At 65.4% G+C, this 17,204-nt stretch overlaps 7 protein-coding genes across 7 annotated transcripts in view; 3 read left to right on the plus strand and 4 right to left on the minus strand.

Moving 5' to 3' along the window:
- Positions 1 to 3,350, minus strand: part of F751_7006 (Protein lin-49) — a gene marked incomplete at both ends in the record, with an annotated part of 5,082 nt that extends 1,732 nt beyond the window's left edge. The window contains 8 exons of the mRNA XM_011402950.1: positions 84 to 148; positions 506 to 581; positions 705 to 791; positions 1,378 to 1,449; positions 1,882 to 2,310; positions 2,484 to 2,555; positions 2,685 to 2,756; positions 3,096 to 3,350. Of these exons, the coding sequence (XP_011401252.1) occupies positions 84 to 148; positions 506 to 581; positions 705 to 791; positions 1,378 to 1,449; positions 1,882 to 2,310; positions 2,484 to 2,555; positions 2,685 to 2,756; positions 3,096 to 3,350 (1,128 nt within the window). The remainder of the gene's footprint in view (positions 1 to 83; positions 149 to 505; positions 582 to 704; positions 792 to 1,377; positions 1,450 to 1,881; positions 2,311 to 2,483; positions 2,556 to 2,684; positions 2,757 to 3,095) is intronic.
- Positions 3,351 to 3,760: 410 nt separating this feature from the next.
- On the minus strand, positions 3,761 to 5,043 carry F751_7007 (ER lumen protein retaining receptor; the record flags this gene model as incomplete). Its single annotated transcript, XM_011402951.1, has 6 exons — positions 3,761 to 3,861; positions 3,984 to 4,057; positions 4,233 to 4,348; positions 4,459 to 4,642; positions 4,785 to 4,866; positions 4,953 to 5,043. The coding sequence occupies 6 exons, from the start codon at positions 5,041 to 5,043 to the stop codon at positions 3,761 to 3,763; spliced, it is 648 nt and encodes a 215-aa protein (XP_011401253.1).
- A 50-nt stretch (positions 5,044 to 5,093) lies between these two features.
- Positions 5,094 to 7,363, plus strand: F751_7008 (Cytoplasmic tRNA 2-thiolation protein 2; the record flags this gene model as incomplete). The annotated part of the gene is made up of 4 exons (XM_011402952.1): positions 5,094 to 5,123; positions 5,700 to 5,909; positions 6,089 to 6,525; positions 6,739 to 7,363. The coding sequence occupies 4 exons, from the start codon at positions 5,094 to 5,096 to the stop codon at positions 7,361 to 7,363; spliced, it is 1,302 nt and encodes a 433-aa protein (XP_011401254.1).
- Positions 7,364 to 7,612: 249 nt separating this feature from the next.
- F751_7009 (hypothetical protein) lies at positions 7,613 to 8,657 on the minus strand (the record flags this gene model as incomplete). Its single annotated transcript, XM_011402953.1, has 2 exons — positions 7,613 to 8,383; positions 8,520 to 8,657. The coding sequence occupies 2 exons, from the start codon at positions 8,655 to 8,657 to the stop codon at positions 7,613 to 7,615; spliced, it is 909 nt and encodes a 302-aa protein (XP_011401255.1).
- Positions 8,658 to 11,689: 3,032 nt separating this feature from the next.
- On the plus strand, positions 11,690 to 14,393 carry F751_7010 (Histidine decarboxylase; the record flags this gene model as incomplete). Its single annotated transcript, XM_011402954.1, has 6 exons — positions 11,690 to 11,941; positions 12,025 to 12,101; positions 12,373 to 12,916; positions 13,178 to 13,322; positions 13,842 to 14,190; positions 14,321 to 14,393. The coding sequence occupies 6 exons, from the start codon at positions 11,690 to 11,692 to the stop codon at positions 14,391 to 14,393; spliced, it is 1,440 nt and encodes a 479-aa protein (XP_011401256.1).
- A 517-nt stretch (positions 14,394 to 14,910) lies between these two features.
- Positions 14,911 to 15,863, minus strand: F751_7011 (hypothetical protein; the record flags this gene model as incomplete). Its single annotated transcript, XM_011402955.1, has 2 exons — positions 14,911 to 15,610; positions 15,730 to 15,863. 2 exons carry the CDS (start codon positions 15,861 to 15,863, stop codon positions 14,911 to 14,913), a joined length of 834 nt encoding a protein of 277 aa, XP_011401257.1.
- A 203-nt stretch (positions 15,864 to 16,066) lies between these two features.
- F751_7012 (Glycine cleavage system H protein, mitochondrial) lies at positions 16,067 to 17,088 on the plus strand (the record flags this gene model as incomplete). Its single annotated transcript, XM_011402956.1, has 5 exons — positions 16,067 to 16,196; positions 16,309 to 16,397; positions 16,552 to 16,644; positions 16,746 to 16,823; positions 16,966 to 17,088. The coding sequence occupies 5 exons, from the start codon at positions 16,067 to 16,069 to the stop codon at positions 17,086 to 17,088; spliced, it is 513 nt and encodes a 170-aa protein (XP_011401258.1).
- Positions 17,089 to 17,204: the final 116 nt, after the last annotated feature.

The raw sequence follows: 17,204 nt of genomic DNA on the forward strand, positions 1-17,204 counted from the left end.
GGGTCGGCGCCCGCGGCGCGCTGCTCCGCCTCGTATTCGCGGCACGGCTCGCACAGCCACTCACCGGCGGGGAGCTCTGCCACGTCGTAGCAGCGCTGGTGCACCGCCACGTCGCAGCGCTCGCAGAACACGATCTCGTTGGGCGACTCTGCGCAAGGGTTTTTGTTTTTTGGGGGGGAGCGAGGGGGCAGTGTTTGAAGCGCAGCGCTCGCAGAACACGATCTCGTTGGGCGACTCTGCGCAAGGGTTTTTGTTTTTTGGGGGGGAGCGAGGGGGCAGTGTTTGAAGGAGGGTGAAGTGGGGGGGGGAGGGATGTGAAGGGGAACGGTGGTTGTAAAGATTCTCTATGACATTGGCTGGCATCAATGTGATGAGGCGGAGAGCCTGTCGCTCTGCCTCATCACGAAGCCGGCTTGGATAGCCATCCAAGCAGCTCAGACTCCTGTCGCCTGCTGTCCCTCCCCTCCTCCCCCCCATCCTCCAAAGCAGGAACTGTCTCACTCACCAGAGTGGCCATCGCCACACACGGCGCAGTAGGCCTCCTCCTCGCCGCTGCGCTGCGCCAGGACGTCATACATCTCCTGAACCAGGGTGGGGTGAGAGGCCACCGGGGTCTGGCGCTGTGTGGCATGACGCACGGCCCCAGGAACGTCATCCTCACGAGGCCCAGCAGCACCAAGCACCCCACTCGTGCAACCGCTCACGTTGGGCCCCAGCAGCGGCCCGGTCTCCTCCTCCTTGCCGCCGGCGGCCTCCCTGTCCTGCTGCGCCTTGGCATCCGGGGTCGCATCCTGGCTGGCCCCCGCCCGCCGCCGGCCCAGTGTGGGCCGCGGGGAGGAAAGCAGGACCGCGGCCTTCTGGGCCATGGCCTCGCGGTGCGCGCGCTCGCGACGCTGACGCGAGGCGGCGTTGCGCTCCTCCCGCGCCTTGGCCAACGCGGCGCGCACGCGCTCCTCCTCGGCGGCGGCCGCGGCGCGGGCCAAGGCCGCGCTGCTCCAGCCCCGCCAGGGCGCCGCGCACCGCCGCCGCCGCGCGGTGGGCGTTGCTGACCCGCTGCACCAGCAGCTCGCTCTTTCAGGTGGTGGAATGAGGGAGAAGGGTGTGTGGTGCGTTTTACTGTTCACTCCGACACCCCCGTGGCCCAGCACAAGTGTGTGCATCGGGGGAAGTCCCCTCCAAAGAGGTGATGCAGTTTGGCGAGCGGCTTGCGCCAGGTGACAATCCCCTTTCACCCCCCGGCCGAGTAGCTGCGTCCCAATCCCATCCCACACATGCGTGACAAGACCCAGCTCCACGGCCAAGACCCCCCACCCACAAACGCAGCAGGCCACCCCCCCCCTTCCACCTCCAAAGCACACCCCCACACCCAGGACCCACCTGCAGGGCCAGGAGCTCCGCCAGCAGCTCGTCCTGGGGCGCCGCCGCCAGCAGCACCTCGGCCGCTGCGGCCTGGCTCCAGGGGTCCACGGTCAGCGCCCCCCGCGCGACGCACGCGGCCACCGCCGCGGCCGCGGCCGGCGTCTGCTGCGGCGCCGCGGCGGCGGCGGTCCCCAGCGCCGAGCCGGGGCGCGAAGCCGGCTGCGAGGCAGTGGAACCCCCGCCCGCGGCGAGCGCGGCCGCAGCGCTCGGAGCGCCTGCGGCCGCGTCGCGGGCCAGGCCTCCAGCCCGCATCCCCTGCCGCTTGCCGGCGGCCGCCGCGCCCCGTGCCCTCCCGCCGTCGCCCGGCCCGGGGCTGCTGGGACGCATTGAGGGTGTGCTGGTCCCGGAGGCCGAGCCCTCCTCGGCCTCAGGCTTGGCGCTGCCGGAGAGGGGTGCTGCAGCCTGCGGTGCTCCCCCGCCTGCGCCGTCGGGCGCTGGCACGGTGTGGGCCGAGGCCTGTACGTGGGCGGGGGTGGGCGCCTGCAGCAGGAGGCGTGTGTAGGGGTGGCGCGTCGCGCCGGAGGGCAGCAGTGAGGACGCCGGGGGTGTCGCAGGGTCGGCCGCCGGTTTGCCAGCCTCGCCGGAAGACTCGGCCGCCTGCGGAGCCCCTGCGCCGGGTGCATCTGCAGGCCCGCCAAAGGGCCAGGGCACGCTGGCGAGGGCCCCACTCCCCTCCGCGACGCCCGGCGCCTGGCGGCGCAGCCACTCGATGGCCGTCCTGCGCGCGGTGGCGCCTGGATCGGGGGCCGTGGCCGCTGAGTCTGTCGCCTCCGCGCCTGCGGCGCCGTCCTCGGCGCCCTCCAGGCCTGCCGGTGGCTCCGCCTCCAGGCTCCCCAGGACGCCTTCCTCCACTTCAGGGCCAGGCAGCGCAAGGGTGGGGTACATGGCCATCTGTCAGGTTTGAGTGGGAAGGCAGCTGGAAAGGCTCTCCTCCATGGTCGTGTGTTGGAATTTGAGCTGAAACACACCAGCGCCCCCCCTCAGCTGCGCAGCCTGGGCAGCGATGCACAGCAGCAGCGGCACGGCACTGAAAGCCTCTGACCCCTCTCGGCCGCCGCACTCACCCCGCGGATGAGCCGCGCCACGTCGCCATCAGACAGGCTCTCCAGCAGGCATCCCGGCGCGGGCGCCTCGCCCTGCACGGTTGGCAGCGGGGTCCCCGCCAGCACCCGGAGGCCCGTGCCGGGCAGGGGCGTGAGCCCGGCGCCAGGCGGCGCGGCGACCGCGGGCGGCGCCCCGCCCAACCCCGGGCCGGGCTGCCGCACCACCGGCGTGGCGGGGCCCTCCTCCGCGCCGCTCCCCCGCTGGAAGCGGGAGACGAGGCGCACGCTCCGTCGCTCCAGCAGGGACGAGCTCTCCGGGCTGCCCGGCTCGGCGCTGGCGGTGGGGGCGGGCGCCGCGGCGTCGGCGCCCAGCGCCGACTTGCTCGCGGGGGTTGGGGCCGGTTCTGCGGCCGGCGCGGCGGCGGGCGGCAGTGGCTGAGGGCCCCGCGTCGGCGGCGGGCCCAGCGGGGGCACCAGCAGGTGCGGGTCGGTGTCCAGGCGGGGGCAGGCGGCGGGCAGCAGAGCGGCGAGGTCGTGTGCGGTGACGTCCCGGAAGTAGTCCTCCACGTAGAGCCAGAAGGCGGCGGGGTCGCCGCCGCCGCGCCGCGCGCCGGGGAAGCGGTCCTCCGCCACGGGGAGGGAGGAGGTGCGCGCCGCGCGCTTGGCCTTGGACAGGGCGGGACCGGAGGAGACTTTCTTGCGGGCGTCGTCCCGGGCGTGCACCATGGCCACGGCATCGGCCATGGAGGGGGCGGTGCGGGGCTCCGGGTCCAGGGAGGGGAGGGAGGCAAGGGCGGCCTGCACCGACGCCTCCAGGGACCCATCTCTGGCTAGTAGCGATGCCAGGCTCGGGGCGGGGTCAGCTGCGCTCCCTGGGAGGCCCGGCATGCTGGGACACCCCGGCGACGGGTCGACCGGGTGTGGCCGCGAAGACGGGGCTGACGGGCCGTATGGCGGCAGGAAAAGATCAGAGGGTGACCCTGGTCAGATTAGCGGGACCATCAGCTGCATCGCGGTGGTACCGCAACGCAGGCAGGGGTGGGGGGTGCGATGGCGAGAGCGAGGCGGACGGGAGGTTGGGTACCTGCTAGGCCCGTGCCGTCGATTTTCCGGTATGTTTCTCACGATGTGCGCCCAGCATGCGGCTAAGACTGGTAAGCGGGTGCAGATGAGCGCTGAGCGCGAACTTGCCCACAGCTCGGTTCATATTGGACCTTGATCGGGGTGTTGGGTGCCGCCAAGTCCTGCTTCACAGCCACCCCTCCTGGGGACAAGTGCTTACAAAAGGGAAGACTAAGTCATGCAGGGAGTGTGAGCTTCTTATTGCTCTTCCAGCACTTGAAATAATAATAGAAGAAGTCACCATACAGCGCCGTTTGCAGCAGCCCGCTTATCCATACTGTGGGGTGTACGGTGGGGAGTGGCGTTCGTGACGGCCAAATCATGCTACACAACAGCCGTGCCCAAATGCGAGTACAACAGCCAGCTCATGCCCCCCTGAACCCGAGGCTGATGGCTCACCCAGCCACTGACGGTAGTGTGGTTCTGTGAAGAACCGGAAGATCCAGTTGAGGATGTATAGGCCCCGGTATGTCCTGTGCACAGAAGGGGAGTGGTATATGCCGTGAGCATCCTATCGCCAAGCGCCGCAGCACGAGCAAGGAGATGATGCATGTCCCAAAGGCTGTGACGCCATCGAGAACACAGCAACCTTCCGGTGACCCGCTCGATGCTCTCCACTTCCCTCTCCACCCATAAATCCACCCCCACCCGAGCAGTAGCACATAGTTTCCGGTCAGGTTGTCAATGTTCTGGGTTCGTTGCATCAGCACCAACTGGGGCAGGATTGCTACGGCCTCCAGGTAGATGGAGAAGGTCCACAAGATCTGTGTCAGGTGAGGAGTGTGAAGAGGATGAATGGCAGATGGTGGATGGGAGTCCAGTGGCGACATGCCTGGCAGAGCAGGGCCATCGTGGCTCCATAACCAGGTCCCACCTCTGTGAGCGTGAAGGCGTGGTTGATGAGCAGGGCAAGGATCAGGCACGGCACGATGAGGAAGAGGTAGCGGAAGGTGTCCTGGCGCCGATCATACGTCTGCTTGACCACCCGGTCATACCGCATGTAGTACACAATGGCCGCCGAGGAGGCCAGGAAGATGAGCTTCATCACCGTGTTGTATCTGAGGGTGGAGAGCAAGGAGGGGAGGATCCTGGTACATCAATCAGGCGGCAAGGGGGTGTGGGGCTTGACAGTCGGGGTTGGTGCTGGGATGTGAGCCTTCCAGCCCCCTGTCCATCGCCCCTGCACGTATAGGTGCTCACAGGGAGACGAAGGAGTAGAAGAGGTCCAGGTAGCGACACAGGAACACGAGGAGGTACATTTCCTGGGTCCTCAGGGATATGCCTGTGCGCACGGGAGGGGTGAGGAGAAGGATCGGTTGTGTTGCCTGGCCGCAGAGATCGGACCCGACAGCTGAGCAGGCAGCTCACCTCGGCATGACTTGGTGGCTCTGATCTTGAGCAGCAGGACCACGATGCTCATCAGATGAGTCATGTCCCCCGCCAGCCTGAAGATATTCATGGTGCCCTGTCTTTGCGAGGACCCGGCCACTGGCCCACTCTTCCGCCGATATGCTGCGGTCCGATAGCCAGGCTAGAATGGTGTTCTTGTCGCGGATCAGACGTAACCTTGTCGAACAGCGGTTCAAGGTCGTCGATCTCCAGGAATGGGGCTGGGGACGGCCAGCGGCAGGGCATTGAAGTCCTCCCTCGGGAGAGCTTCCGCCCCGGGCTGCTCGAGTTTGGGCGCAAGGACCGGCAGGAATCCCACCCACGATGCCACACAGACTAACAGCATAATATATGCTCATCTAATGTTGCGTCTAAATACTCAAAATCCCAACATGATTGCGGACAGTGGCTGCACTTTGTCTCGCGAGCAGGTTCCCGGCTGCCAGACCTGTCACACTCCTCACACCAGCGCATGCTGCCGGCCCGAGACCTCGGGAATCGCCAAGAAGGCTACAAACATCAGGCTCTGTCGCAAATGTCGGGATCGGCCAGCGCAGGTGAGGAAAATTAGGCAATGCAGGGTGCACATTTGGGCACCATGGCGGAGGCTTGCATGCATGTGGCATGCAGGCCCCCTCTCTGTCTGATACTGGGAATGGTGTGGTGGAACGGCAGCACAGCATTGATCCCACACGATCTCACCATTCAAATCGCACCCTGCACCAGGTGGTGGTGCGCCAGCATGAGCCCCTGTGCAGCCCCTGCCTGCACGACAGCATCTCCGCAAAGGCCCGCTCTGCCATCCGCTCCCACGCCCTCATCCGCCCGGGGGACACGGTGGTGCTCGCCTACTCTGGGGGCCATGCCTCCGCCCTGCTCCTCCACCTCCTCGCCGCCATGCGCTCCCTCAACCTCAAGCACCCAGAGAAGCGCAAGGTGTGTAGGAAAGGGTGCTCGAGTGGGAGGACGGAACTTGGGGGTTGAGGCCGCTGGGCAACCTCCTTCCGGCTCAGCACACGATGGCCAGGACAATCGGTCGGCCTCGTCTTTCATCCCCAGCTCCCGGCCGCAAGGCCCACCGGCTCAACCGTACTCCATGTCCCTCGCTCCGACAGGTGCCCTTCACGCTGCACGTGGTGCACATTGACGAGCGGGCCGCTCACTCCGAGAATGTTGAGGAAAGCGGGCCCGGCCCCTCGGCGCATGCAGCGGCGGTGGGCGGCTACTGCACCGACGCCGGGGTCGCCTTCCACGCCGTCCCCCTGCATGCAGTGCTGTTGGACGGCGGCTCACACAGCGGGACCGAACCCAACACGGCGGCCGGCGCAGGACGCCTCCGCGCACTGCTGGACTCGGTGGCCGACGCGACGGCACGCGACGACACGCTGCGCGCGCTGCGCACGCGGCTGCTCCTCCGCACCGCGCGCGCGCTGGGGGCGCGCAGCCTGGCCCTGGGCTGCAGCAGCACGCGCCTGGCGGCCCACGCGCTGGCTGAGGCCTGCAAGGGCCGAGGCCACGGCGTCGCGGCCGGCGCGCGCCTCGTCGACGCGCGGTGAGGGTGTGTGTGCGGGGGGTAATATTTCTTGCGTTTTCATTGGTGGCGGGTGTGCCGGGCTGCATGTTTTGCGCGCCAGCCAGGGCGCTATGAGGCGGGGGCTGGCCAGCCCCTGCTTGGGAGTGCCCCAGGAGGTCGCCAACGCTCGGCTTCCCCTTTTCTGCACTCTTCCCTTGAGAACCCCATACTCCCACCCGCTCACTCCATCAGCCACGGGCCCGCGCTACCCTTTTTCTTCCGCCCCTTCCGCGACACGTCCACGCGGGAGCTGGCGGCCTGCGCGCATCTCCTGGCCCTCCCCGTCCCCGCCCGCGCCCCCCAGCGCTACTTGGCCGGCCGGCGTGGCGCGCGCAGCATCAACCTGCTGGCCGAGGACTTTGCGCTGGCGCTGCTGGCCGCCAACCCGTCGGCCGCCAGCAACGTGATGAGCGTGCTGGACCGCCTGCAGGCCTTCGACTGGAGCGAGGCCGGGCGGGCAGGGGGCGTGGACACACAGACGGGTCGGGCGCAGGACCGGGGAACCACGCTGTGCCCGCTGTGCCTCAACCCGCGCGGGCCGCGCGACGGGCCCGGTCGCGACGGGGCGGTGCCTGAAGCTTCGCGCCTCCCCGTCCCCGCCGCCGAGGCCCTGGCGCGGACCTGCGCCGCCTGCCGCGTCGGGGTGCTGGGGCTTGGACTCGGGAGGAACCACGATCCGGACGAGGGCACGACCGCCGCGCTGCTCGGCGCCTTTGCCGCGCTGGCGGCGGAGCAGGGAGAGGAGCCGCTAGCGGATCGGCCGGCGCCAGTGCCACGGGAGCGCATGCGCGCCGCCATCGCCGACTGCCTGCTCTGACCTGATCGGTGACGGTTGGTCGATGGCCATCCTTGCAACCTTCCGTTTCTGGTGCCCATGGCGCCGTGCACATGTCTTCATTGCTCCTCGTGTGATGCGCTGCAATGTTAACACGAAACCCTCATGGTGCAATCATGTCGGCGGGTCTTTTTGATGGTGATTGCGTCATGCCTCACCATGTTGGAGCAAGTGAGACATTGGCCGGCGCGCTCTCCACCCCGTGCCCCTCCCAAAACACACGCTGCCAGCTCAGTACCCGCCGCCCTCCAGCTCGGCCTCCAGGCCGGCCACCAGTGCCTCCAGGTCCCGGACCGTGGCACGGTGGTGCTCCAGCTCGGACCGCAGAGCCTGCAGCTTCACCAGCTTGGCGCCGCGCGGCTCGGCGCCCGGGCCCGGCGCGGCAAACACCCGCCCGCCGCGGTTCAGCTGGTCCGCCGGGGCGGGGCCGGCGGCGGCGCCGGCTGCCGCCTCTTGGCGCGCCAGCCTCTCGGAGGCTGAGGGGCCCGCGCCGCGCGCTGCGCACGTCCCCGCAGCGTGCCACAGCGTGCGGGGCGGGGACACCAGGCGCGACCCCGGGGGGAGCTGTGTCCCTGGACCCAGGCAAGCCAGACGCGCCCGCCGGCGGGGCGGGGACGCCGGGCCGGCGATTGGTCTGGCACGGGGAGCCCGGCGGCGCAGGGGCGAGAGGGCCGCCGCCTCCCAGGCGCGGCCCGAGGCCTCCGGCGGCGCAGGGCTGCGGTCGCGAACAGGGTCAGCACACGGCAGCCAGGCTGCGCTGGGGGCGGGGGAGTTCCAGGGGAGCTGAATGGGCAGCAGGACCTGGCGCAGGGGGCGCGGGGCCTTGGACCCGGGCACCGGAGCCGGCGCCGGCCGGCACGTCAGCGAGCCGAGGAGGCGCTGCCTGGCGCCGGCCTGCGTGATCCCCAACTCCGCCAGCTCAGCGTCGGAGAGGGTGTGCAGGATGTCGACCATGACCTCTGCCCGCTGGAACGCGGGCGCGTGCTCCGACAGGCCGGCCGCCTGCGGTGAGTTGGGGCCCACATGTGCATGAGACTCTGTACCGATCTGGGTCGAGAGGTCTGTGCCATCATGAGCAAGGGGAGGGGGTCCTTGATCAATGCAATGCTCCTGCCGGCCTCAGCCCCGCGCCGCGTACCTTGAGCACGTCTGGCAGGCTGCGGGGAGGAGCAGGCGCACTCGCCTGGCGACGGGGCCCCGCTGCCGCGGACCTCCTCGCAGCCCTGCGGCCCCCCATGCAGCGCTTGACGTGCGAAACCTGCTCCAGGAAGTGCATGTGCTCCAGCGGGGCGCCGCATACTTGGCACGCCGCGCTGGAGCGTGCATCACCCGTGCCATCCGGCTCTACTGCCGGGTTCGGGCCCAGGTGCGCATTGGGCGGCCTCACCTCATTGTTCTCTGCATCAAAGCCACAGTGCGTGCGACTTTTTGAGGTTCAGTTCGAAGGATACAATGTATACCCCGGACCGTGCCTTGCAACGTGACAGCCAGGAGCCTGCTCTTGCCTTGGCTCTGCACAGGGCTGCCCTGTGAGCTCCAGCTCGTTCCGGGCGACTCATTGGAACTGCAGATGCATTCCTCATCCCGCAGCGTGGCATCGCTGTACGGGGACCTCGCCCTGCGCTCGATCGAGCTCCTGGGTGGATGCGTCTCATGTGACAGGGGTGGACAGCCCTGCTCAGCAACCATACTCCGTCGTTCGAATCAACGAGCCTGCGCCAGGACATTTCGACATCTTGACCACGTATGAAGATGATACGTCGGCTGGCTGGCTTATTTATTGACTCTGCCAGCTCGGACGGACCGGTTATCTCGCTGCTCTACTCTCGGCAATCTCTGCTCGCGCTCGCTCCGCGTCCTCGTATCAACCTGGGTTCCCTTCCTCTTAACCTGCCACGATGTCCCCTTCACTCACTTCTACAGTGCTTATTTACATAGTATTGAGGCACTCAAGGCCACATAAAACTGTGCACAACACTGTAGTCCACAGGGTGAGGCGCATGTAAGAAAACAGGTAACTATCTAAGACAACCAACATCCGACAAGGGAGGTTCGGTGAGGTTTGCAAGCACAGTGCTGAGGCAAGGTGGAGAGCCTGATGATATGTTCATTGTATGCCGTGATGTGCAGGCATGTCCCAGCCTGTTTTGAAGGCAACTGCGAGAAGAGATGCATTGAAGGGTGACCACCCTCAAGGAGGAAGACCGGGGAAAAGGGCAGAACTGCCCGTGTGGATTGCCTGGTGGCCTTGTCTATCTAGCCTACTTGAACGCATGGCGATCCACCTGCAAAGGAAGGGGAGGGATGGTGGTCGTGAGCAAAGTACGACCTACTTTGTAATGTGCACACAGTGCTCCATGCAGGGACAGACCCCGCATTTAGCAGGACCCCACCTGGATGCTCATGCTGACAGTCTTCGAACTCGATAACGTACGTTCGAGCTCGTGCAGGTCGGCGAGCTCCTCTGCCAACAGCCCACAGGCCAGGAAGTCGTCAGAGCTGCTGACCGAGGTCGGGGAATTCGCGGGCGAAACCCCGGGGGGGCTCGTGACGTCCACGTCCGGGGCCGGTGACAGGTTCACTCCCTTCAGAGTCTCGGACGCAGGCCTCGGCAGGATGAACGCTGCAAGGAGGTAAACGAGCTAGGTCAGAGGGTAATCGCGTGCGCCGTCCCTACCAAAACAATTCATCGGCCCCTGCCGCGTGTGTGTACATGTCGCGAAAGCGCCGATTACCTGAGGCTGCGCGTGCGGAGAGGCCTATGGAGGGCATTCCTAGCCTGTCTTGGCCCTGATATGCAGCTACCAAGGTCCGTGGAGCTCCTGAGGTCTGGCCGGGCATAACGAAGGTGTCGCTAATGAGAGGACTGGCCCACTGGACGGAACGTTTGAGCATTGCGTGTAGACTACGAGAGTGGAGATCCAGTTCGCGGACGGGTGCTTCTATACTTTTCTTCGACAGACTCGCGCGGCCAAATATCTTTCCGCCCGACGGGGAATCGGAGGACAAAATCGGCCGAGATACGTGCAGGTTCTCGCACCCAATAAGAAGCTGCGTCAGACGGCGACGGGCCGCGGGTGGTGCGAATCAAAGCAAAGATCTCGGCTTTCCAAATGTGCATCTTCCACCGCATTCCCTCCTTACCTGGTCGAGCTCACTAGCAGCCTGTCAGACCAGCAGGGGCCCCAGCAGCAGACATCGAAAAGTCCGACACGGATCCCAGGGTCAAATGGTGGTGGAAGGATCCGTAGCTGCCTCAAGGCAACGACATCGATGTGTGCAAAATGCGGATAGAAGGGATTGCGACCGGGGGGTGTGTATGAGACGCAAGGGCGCTTGAAATTGTCCGATAGTTCGATGAGTACATGGGGAACCAGGCTGCACGCAATCTCCCAGAAAATTTTCCGTACCTGTGCGATGCGTGGCCTGAACACAGAATATTTGTCCTGCCCTCATAACGACATACACCTTGTTGGGTTCAGAAATTACTTGTGAAAGATCCGTGTTCGATCCGATAATGGTGTATGTATGCCCCTTGCGTTCCGTTGATACCGCGAATGGAAAGAGGATTTGGGGTTGGCCTCCATGATTAATTGGCGAGACCTGTTGGTCGTTTCCTTACACTCTTACGCCCGTTCTCTTGTCACTGTGATCTTTGGACTGAGGGAAACTCTCCGTCTCGTGCGCAGGCTTCGCTTGCTGAAACGGACGCGCCGGGCCACCAGCTCTGGACCCACTCCCAGGGCCAACATACGGTACAGCGCAACACGCGCATTTACCTGCGTGTCTTACGTACATCCAGAGATGTTGCCGAAATACGTAAAAAACTGCACAAAGACAGGCTCCGTGGCTAGCTCTCGCTGCACCAAAGTATGCATGGAAGCTTCTGAGGCATGCCCCTGCCTGTCAACCTGGAGTATCTGCCACGCAACTCAAATCACTCATGGGGCAAAGTCAAACATTGGGCCACATCCCAGTCCTCCACAGGATGCCTGGCACTCGGGTGCGTGCATCTGAAGCATGTGGCCCCTTCCTGCACCTTGGAACACATTGACTTGCTAATGAATGTCCTCGTTATGCATGTTGCAATGCAGTGGAGGACAGTCCAGTAGCCTCGCCGGAGGGAGGGTGGACTTGGATAGAAGTTTCTGTTGCAGGAGAATCGTACCATTTAAAGCTGTTACCGCGTCTGACTTTCTTCTACGTCCTGACGCTCCCCCGGGGAACCTCTGCGATCATCATGTACAGCCGACCCCCCCCCACTGTACATGTGATCCATTGCAACCAGCGACTTTGCATTTCTGCATCATGGCTGACACCCTGGGACAGGTTGTGGTGGCGCTGTCCTCCAGCGGCACCCTGCCCACCCCCGTCGGCCAGCCCGCTGGCACCGATCGGAGCCCCTCCAAGCTCCGGAAAGCAAGCAGCACCTCGGTCACCTCCCGGCAACCAGATGAGCCCACCGTGCCATACCAGGCCAGGCCTGTGACCTCCGCCGTCATCACGCACAACCTCACCGCTGCCCTGCCGGTCATGGAGGTCGGGGAGCTGGGCCAGGAGGTGCGAGGGGTTTACTGGGAGGTTGGAGGGCCAATGCGATCAGGGCACACGGTGTGACGTCCGTCCCGAGCGGCTCCCCGCAGGAGCTGGAGGCCCGGGTGCGACAGGTCATCGAGGACTACCGACAGAAGCTGGAGGACCGCACGGATCACCACATGGGGTGCGTCGGCATGATGTATGAAGCTGTGCTGGGCTGCAGACGGGTGCATGCAGTTGCCGGGTGCTGTTGGGTCCATCGTGTTGAGCTGGGCAGTTTCATGAAAGGAATCACGAGGAGCTGGGGTGGGTCCTCCCCAAGGCAGCACCGCTCACCGTGCCTCAGCACCTGACCCTGTCCTGCCTACCCTTCCCCCGCACACGCTGTTCCAAGCCCCTCCCTTGACTCCATCATCTCACATCAAATCCTCCCCCCCCTGACCTAACACAACCAGGTATCCGTACAACCTGGACTTTGACTACGGCCCGCTGGAGGGCCTGCAGAAGTTCTGCATCAACAACCTGGGCGACCCCTTCATCGAGTCAAACTATGGCGTGCACAGCCGCGAGTTCGAGATCGGCGTGCTCCAGTGGTTTGCGCGGCTGTGGGAGATCGAGGAGGATGAGTTCTGGGGATACGTGACCAACTGCGGGACGGAGGGCAACCTGCACGGCATCCTGGTGGGCCGCGAGACGCTGCCCGACGGCGTGCTGTACAGCTCCGCGGAGTCGCACTACTCCGTCTTCAAGGCCGCGCGCATGTACCGCATGGAGGCGGTCAAGGTGGGCGTGCTGGGCACGGGGGAGATCGACTACGACCACCTCCGCGCATGCCTGGCCGCCAACGCGGACAAGCCCGCCATCCTGAACCTGAACATCGGCACCACCGTGCGCGGCGCGGTGGACGACGTCGACCGTGTGCTGGCCATCCTGGCCGACCTGGGCTTCGGCGAGGACAGGTTTTACATCCACTGCGACGGCGCGCTCTTCGGCATGATGGTGAGGTTTTTTGGGGGGGGGTTGGGGGTGTCGCTGAGGGGGATAAGGGAGAGGTTGGGGGGCGAATTGAGAAGGGGCCTAAACCCCAGGGAGGGATGGGCAGATTGCAGGGGTGTGTAAAGGTGTGTAGGGGATGTTGAACCAGGCACTGACGGCAGCAGGGCAGCACGGGCGGAGGTCGCTGACGATGATGCTTGCGTGTGCATACACCTGTATGTTCCCTCCGGCCCCCCGGCCCCACCCACCCACAACATTCTGCAGATCCCCTTTGTCAAGCGGGCGCCCATGGTGACCTTCAAGAAGCCCATCGGGAGCGTGTCGGTGTCGGGGCACAAGTTCGTGGGCGCGCCTGTGCCTTGTGGCGTGGTCATGACCCGCCTGAAGCACATCCAGGCACTGTCCACAGGTGCGGCGCGTAGGCCAGGGGGTGGCGTGGATTGGGACTTCCTCTCCAGGGGTTGGATGGGGGGAACTTTCAGAGGGGGAGCCTGTTGACCCCGGGGCGTCTGGCCTCCAGGGCTCGGCCCAAGGGGATTCCCGTGCATGGGGAGGGATGCGCAGTACATAAGCCGGCATGCCAAGCCGAGCCGGGGCGGTGACCCTTTCTTCAGGGGCCGCCCTGCGTCGTGGCTGGGATGTGACTCTACGCTGCGCACAGGAAACAGGGCCGCTTTGTCTGGCCGGGATGTCGTGTTCTTTCAAACCACGCCCACCGGTCCTCATTCGCGACGCACACCTCATGTGCACAGTATCCTTGCCCCTGCACCTTGTTGGTGGGCCATTCAAATGCTGTTGTCAACTGGACGAGGGGCTTCAGGGGCCTTGCCCTGGTTCCTGAGGACTCCAGAAGCTGAATCCCCCCCGTCCCTCACCTTTACACACCCTGAACACCACCCGCCCCATCCCCGCCGCACCTCCCTCCCAGACGTGGAGTACCTGAACTCCCGCGACGCCACCATCATGGGGTCGCGCAACGGGCACGCCCCCATCTACATGTGGTACACCTTCACGCGCAAGGGCTACGAGGGCCTGCGCAAGGACGTGGAGCGCTGCCTGCGCAACGCGCACCTGCTCCGGTCCATGCTGGAGCGGGCCGGGGTGGTGACCAGCCTGAACGAGCTGTCCTCCACCGTCGTGTTCGAGCGCCCCGCCGACGAGGACTTTGTGCGCCGCTGGCAGCTGGCCTGCCAGGGCGACATCGCGCACGTCGTCGTCATGCCCAACATCACCGTGGCCAAGCTGGAGCGCTTTGTCACCGAGCTCATCGCCGTGAGGTGCGTCGTCGTTGGGGGGTGGGGGGTCTTGCCGATCCCATGCCTTCCCGCGAGAGGCCTCTGCCCCTCGCGCATGCATCCCGACCACCCTACGCGCCACCACACACCACGCCCTGCATACATCACGCAGGGCAAAGAGCTCGCTGGCGGGCGCCCTGGCCATCTCGGCCGAGGCCATCCGGGAGGGCGAGGAGGAGGCGTGAGACGGCGCGGCGCACGTCGGTGAAGCAGCCATCCCCATGCTTCCAGTGCAGAATCCCATGGCCTCCCAGTGTTCCCGCTCGAGTCTCTCGCCTGCCCTTTCCCCGACCAGCTAGGCCCCGTTGCTCCCAGCGCCCGTGCATGGCATGGGCCTCCTGTCCCCTCCCCCCCCCTTCCCCAAAGGCACTGTGCCACTATTGTTCTTGTTCCGGCCGGGACTTTGAAACCCCTCCCTGCACCGTCCATGTACCTTGACTCTCTGCTCCCGCGGCTGAGGAATGCCGCCGCCTCTTTTCATGACTTGGAATGCACTGCTATGTACCATGTGGACGCCTAGTGTACACGGGTGAGGTGATGGGTCAAATGCACGATGTGGGGGCGCACATGAATCATGGGGGGGCAAGTGAAGAATGTAAGGGCCGGCTCTCGAGCCCGCTCCTGCAGGCAGGTATGCATGCACCTACCCCTGGGCCAAGCCTGTGACGCGTACGTCCCGCAACCCAGGGCTCCAGGCTCCCTTCAAAAGGCCAGTTGCTGGGAGCTCTGCCAGTCCAGGGAAGCACGCGAGGCGCGCGGTGACACGCACTCCTCCTCCAGGCTGACCTCCAGCGCCTCCCGCGCCGCCAGCTGGTCCTGGGTGAGCGCGAACTGGTGCAGGCGGGGGCTGCGCCCCGCCAGGAAGTGGCCCGGGGGCACCACCTCCCAGTGCGTCAGGCCCACCTCGGCGGGGACGGGGAGCGGCGCGCTGGCCACGCTGACGCCGCCGTCGGCGTCGATCTCGTAGTGCAGGGGCAGCGCGCCCGAGGCGTCGCGCGCCGCGAAGGCCGTGCGCCGCTCCGCGTCGTACAGCAGGAAGGCGTACTCGCCCTGGAGCTCGGACAGGACGAGGAGGGGGTCGGGGTCGCGGGCGTAGAGGCGCAGGACGAGGGCCGCCGCCGCGGCGCGCGGGTCCTGGGGCGCGCCGCGGGGCGCGGGGGCGTCCTCGTACCGCTCCGCCAGCTCCTCCAGGTTGGAGATGTAGGAGCCGGGGGCCAGGATGCAGAGGCCGGTGGGGTCGGAGGCCAGGGCCGGCTCCTGGTAGGCGGGGCCGGGGCCGGAGCCCGGGGAGGGGGACTGGCACACCACGATGGCCGTGCCGGCGCCAAAGCGGTAGACCTCGGGAGAGGGGTTGAAGGTCTGGCCCCTCAATGCATGCACCGGCGGAGGCGCGGGGGCGGACCTGGTGGGGCGCGAGTGTGATGAGACGTGTCCGGGAATTGGGTTGGGGACCAAGGGGGCAAGGCTTCATATGCATGTCAAACCAGGAACAGGATCGCATGGGTCAGGTCATGGCCCCACCTGAGGAGGGTGCCTATTCGGCTCTGCGTCGTCTTCTCCAGGCTCCCCCTCCCGAACGACAGGAAGGCCGGGAGGCCGCCACTCCGCGGCACTGTGGCGTAGAACCAGCCGGATTCTAAGGGCTCGTCAGGCATGCTGCTGAGAGTGGGGTCCGGGATGGAGCGGGACAGGTATGTCCTTATTTTGCGAACAATTTTGGGAATCTGGATGGAAAGCGCGAGCGCGCCTCTCGGTTTCCCTACCATCAGAAGACAGCGTCTTAGGGGCGCCGGTGTGCACCCGGCCAGGCACACCATCATCCACACGACTCCCAGATCTGTACTCCCAACCGTCCAGCATGGCTCTTCGGCAGCTGGCATCCCAGGCCGCGAGCGGTCTCGGCCTTCGGTGCACCGCGCCGAGCCTGGCCCTCACCCAGTCCCCTGTGGGGTTGCTGCAGGCTGCCCTTTTCCGGTCGTACTCCACGGGTGAGGCCATGCGTGAGTCGTTTAGTGAAGTTGTGGTAGGGTAAGCTGCGCTTTGCCGCCTGCTACACCTCCGTACCCGGTACCAATTCCGCGTTCCGTGCCCCCGCCCCAGTCATCGATGGCCTGAAGTATGCCGAGAGCCACGAGTACGCCAAGATCGAGGGCGATGTTGCCACTCTGGGCATCACCGACTTCGCCCAGGTACGGACATGTGGACCCTTTTGAGGCTCTGATGATGAGGTCTGCACCTGACATGAAGCGTCCCGTGGATCGGGATGGGGATGATCACCTCTGCCTCTCAGTGCCAGGAGGTACCGGGGCACCGAAGGCCCCCCCTCCACCAATATCAATTCAGAGCGAGCTGGGAGATGTTGTTTACGTCGAGGTCCCCGAGGTGGGCGCCAGCCTGTCCAAGGGAGCCAACCTGGGTGTCGTGGAGTCCGTCAAGGTGCGAACACATGAACGTCATGTGCCGGGGACTCCTAGCCTGCGCGCCCCAGTGTTATTCTCTGACCCACCTCTCAACCTTTCTTTGGACCCTTCCCACAGGCGGCCAGCGACATCTACTCTCCCCTCAGTGGCGAGGTGATCGAGGTCAACTCTGCCCTGGTGGATGACCCCGCCAAGGTGGGGCGCATGGCCAGGGGAAGGGGGGCTGATTTGCCTGTTACCTCCTCAATGAAACAATGGATGAGTAAAATAATGCGCAATGGAGACCGTCTTTATCCTTGTCTTTGATTCCTGTCACCCGCTGCTGCTGCCCCTGCAGATCAATGCGGAGCCCTTTGAGGGTGGCTGGCTGGCCAAGATCAAGCTCAGCGACCCCTCCGAGGCCGACTCCCTTCTGGATGCCAATGCGTACAAGAAGCATGTAGAGTCCCAGGCACACTGATTGATATTCTGATCTCAGAAGGCTCTGCTTCAGAGCATGTAAGGTCATCACGGTGTCCGATCATGGGTGGGTATGGGTGGGTGCGTCGCCTTTGAAGGCAGACGATCTTGAGGTCC

This window comes from Auxenochlorella protothecoides (assembly GCF_000733215.1).
Source record: "Auxenochlorella protothecoides strain 0710 unplaced genomic scaffold scaffold99, whole genome shotgun sequence".
In the NCBI taxonomy this organism is placed as follows: Eukaryota; Viridiplantae; Chlorophyta; class Trebouxiophyceae; order Chlorellales; family Chlorellaceae; genus Auxenochlorella; species Auxenochlorella protothecoides.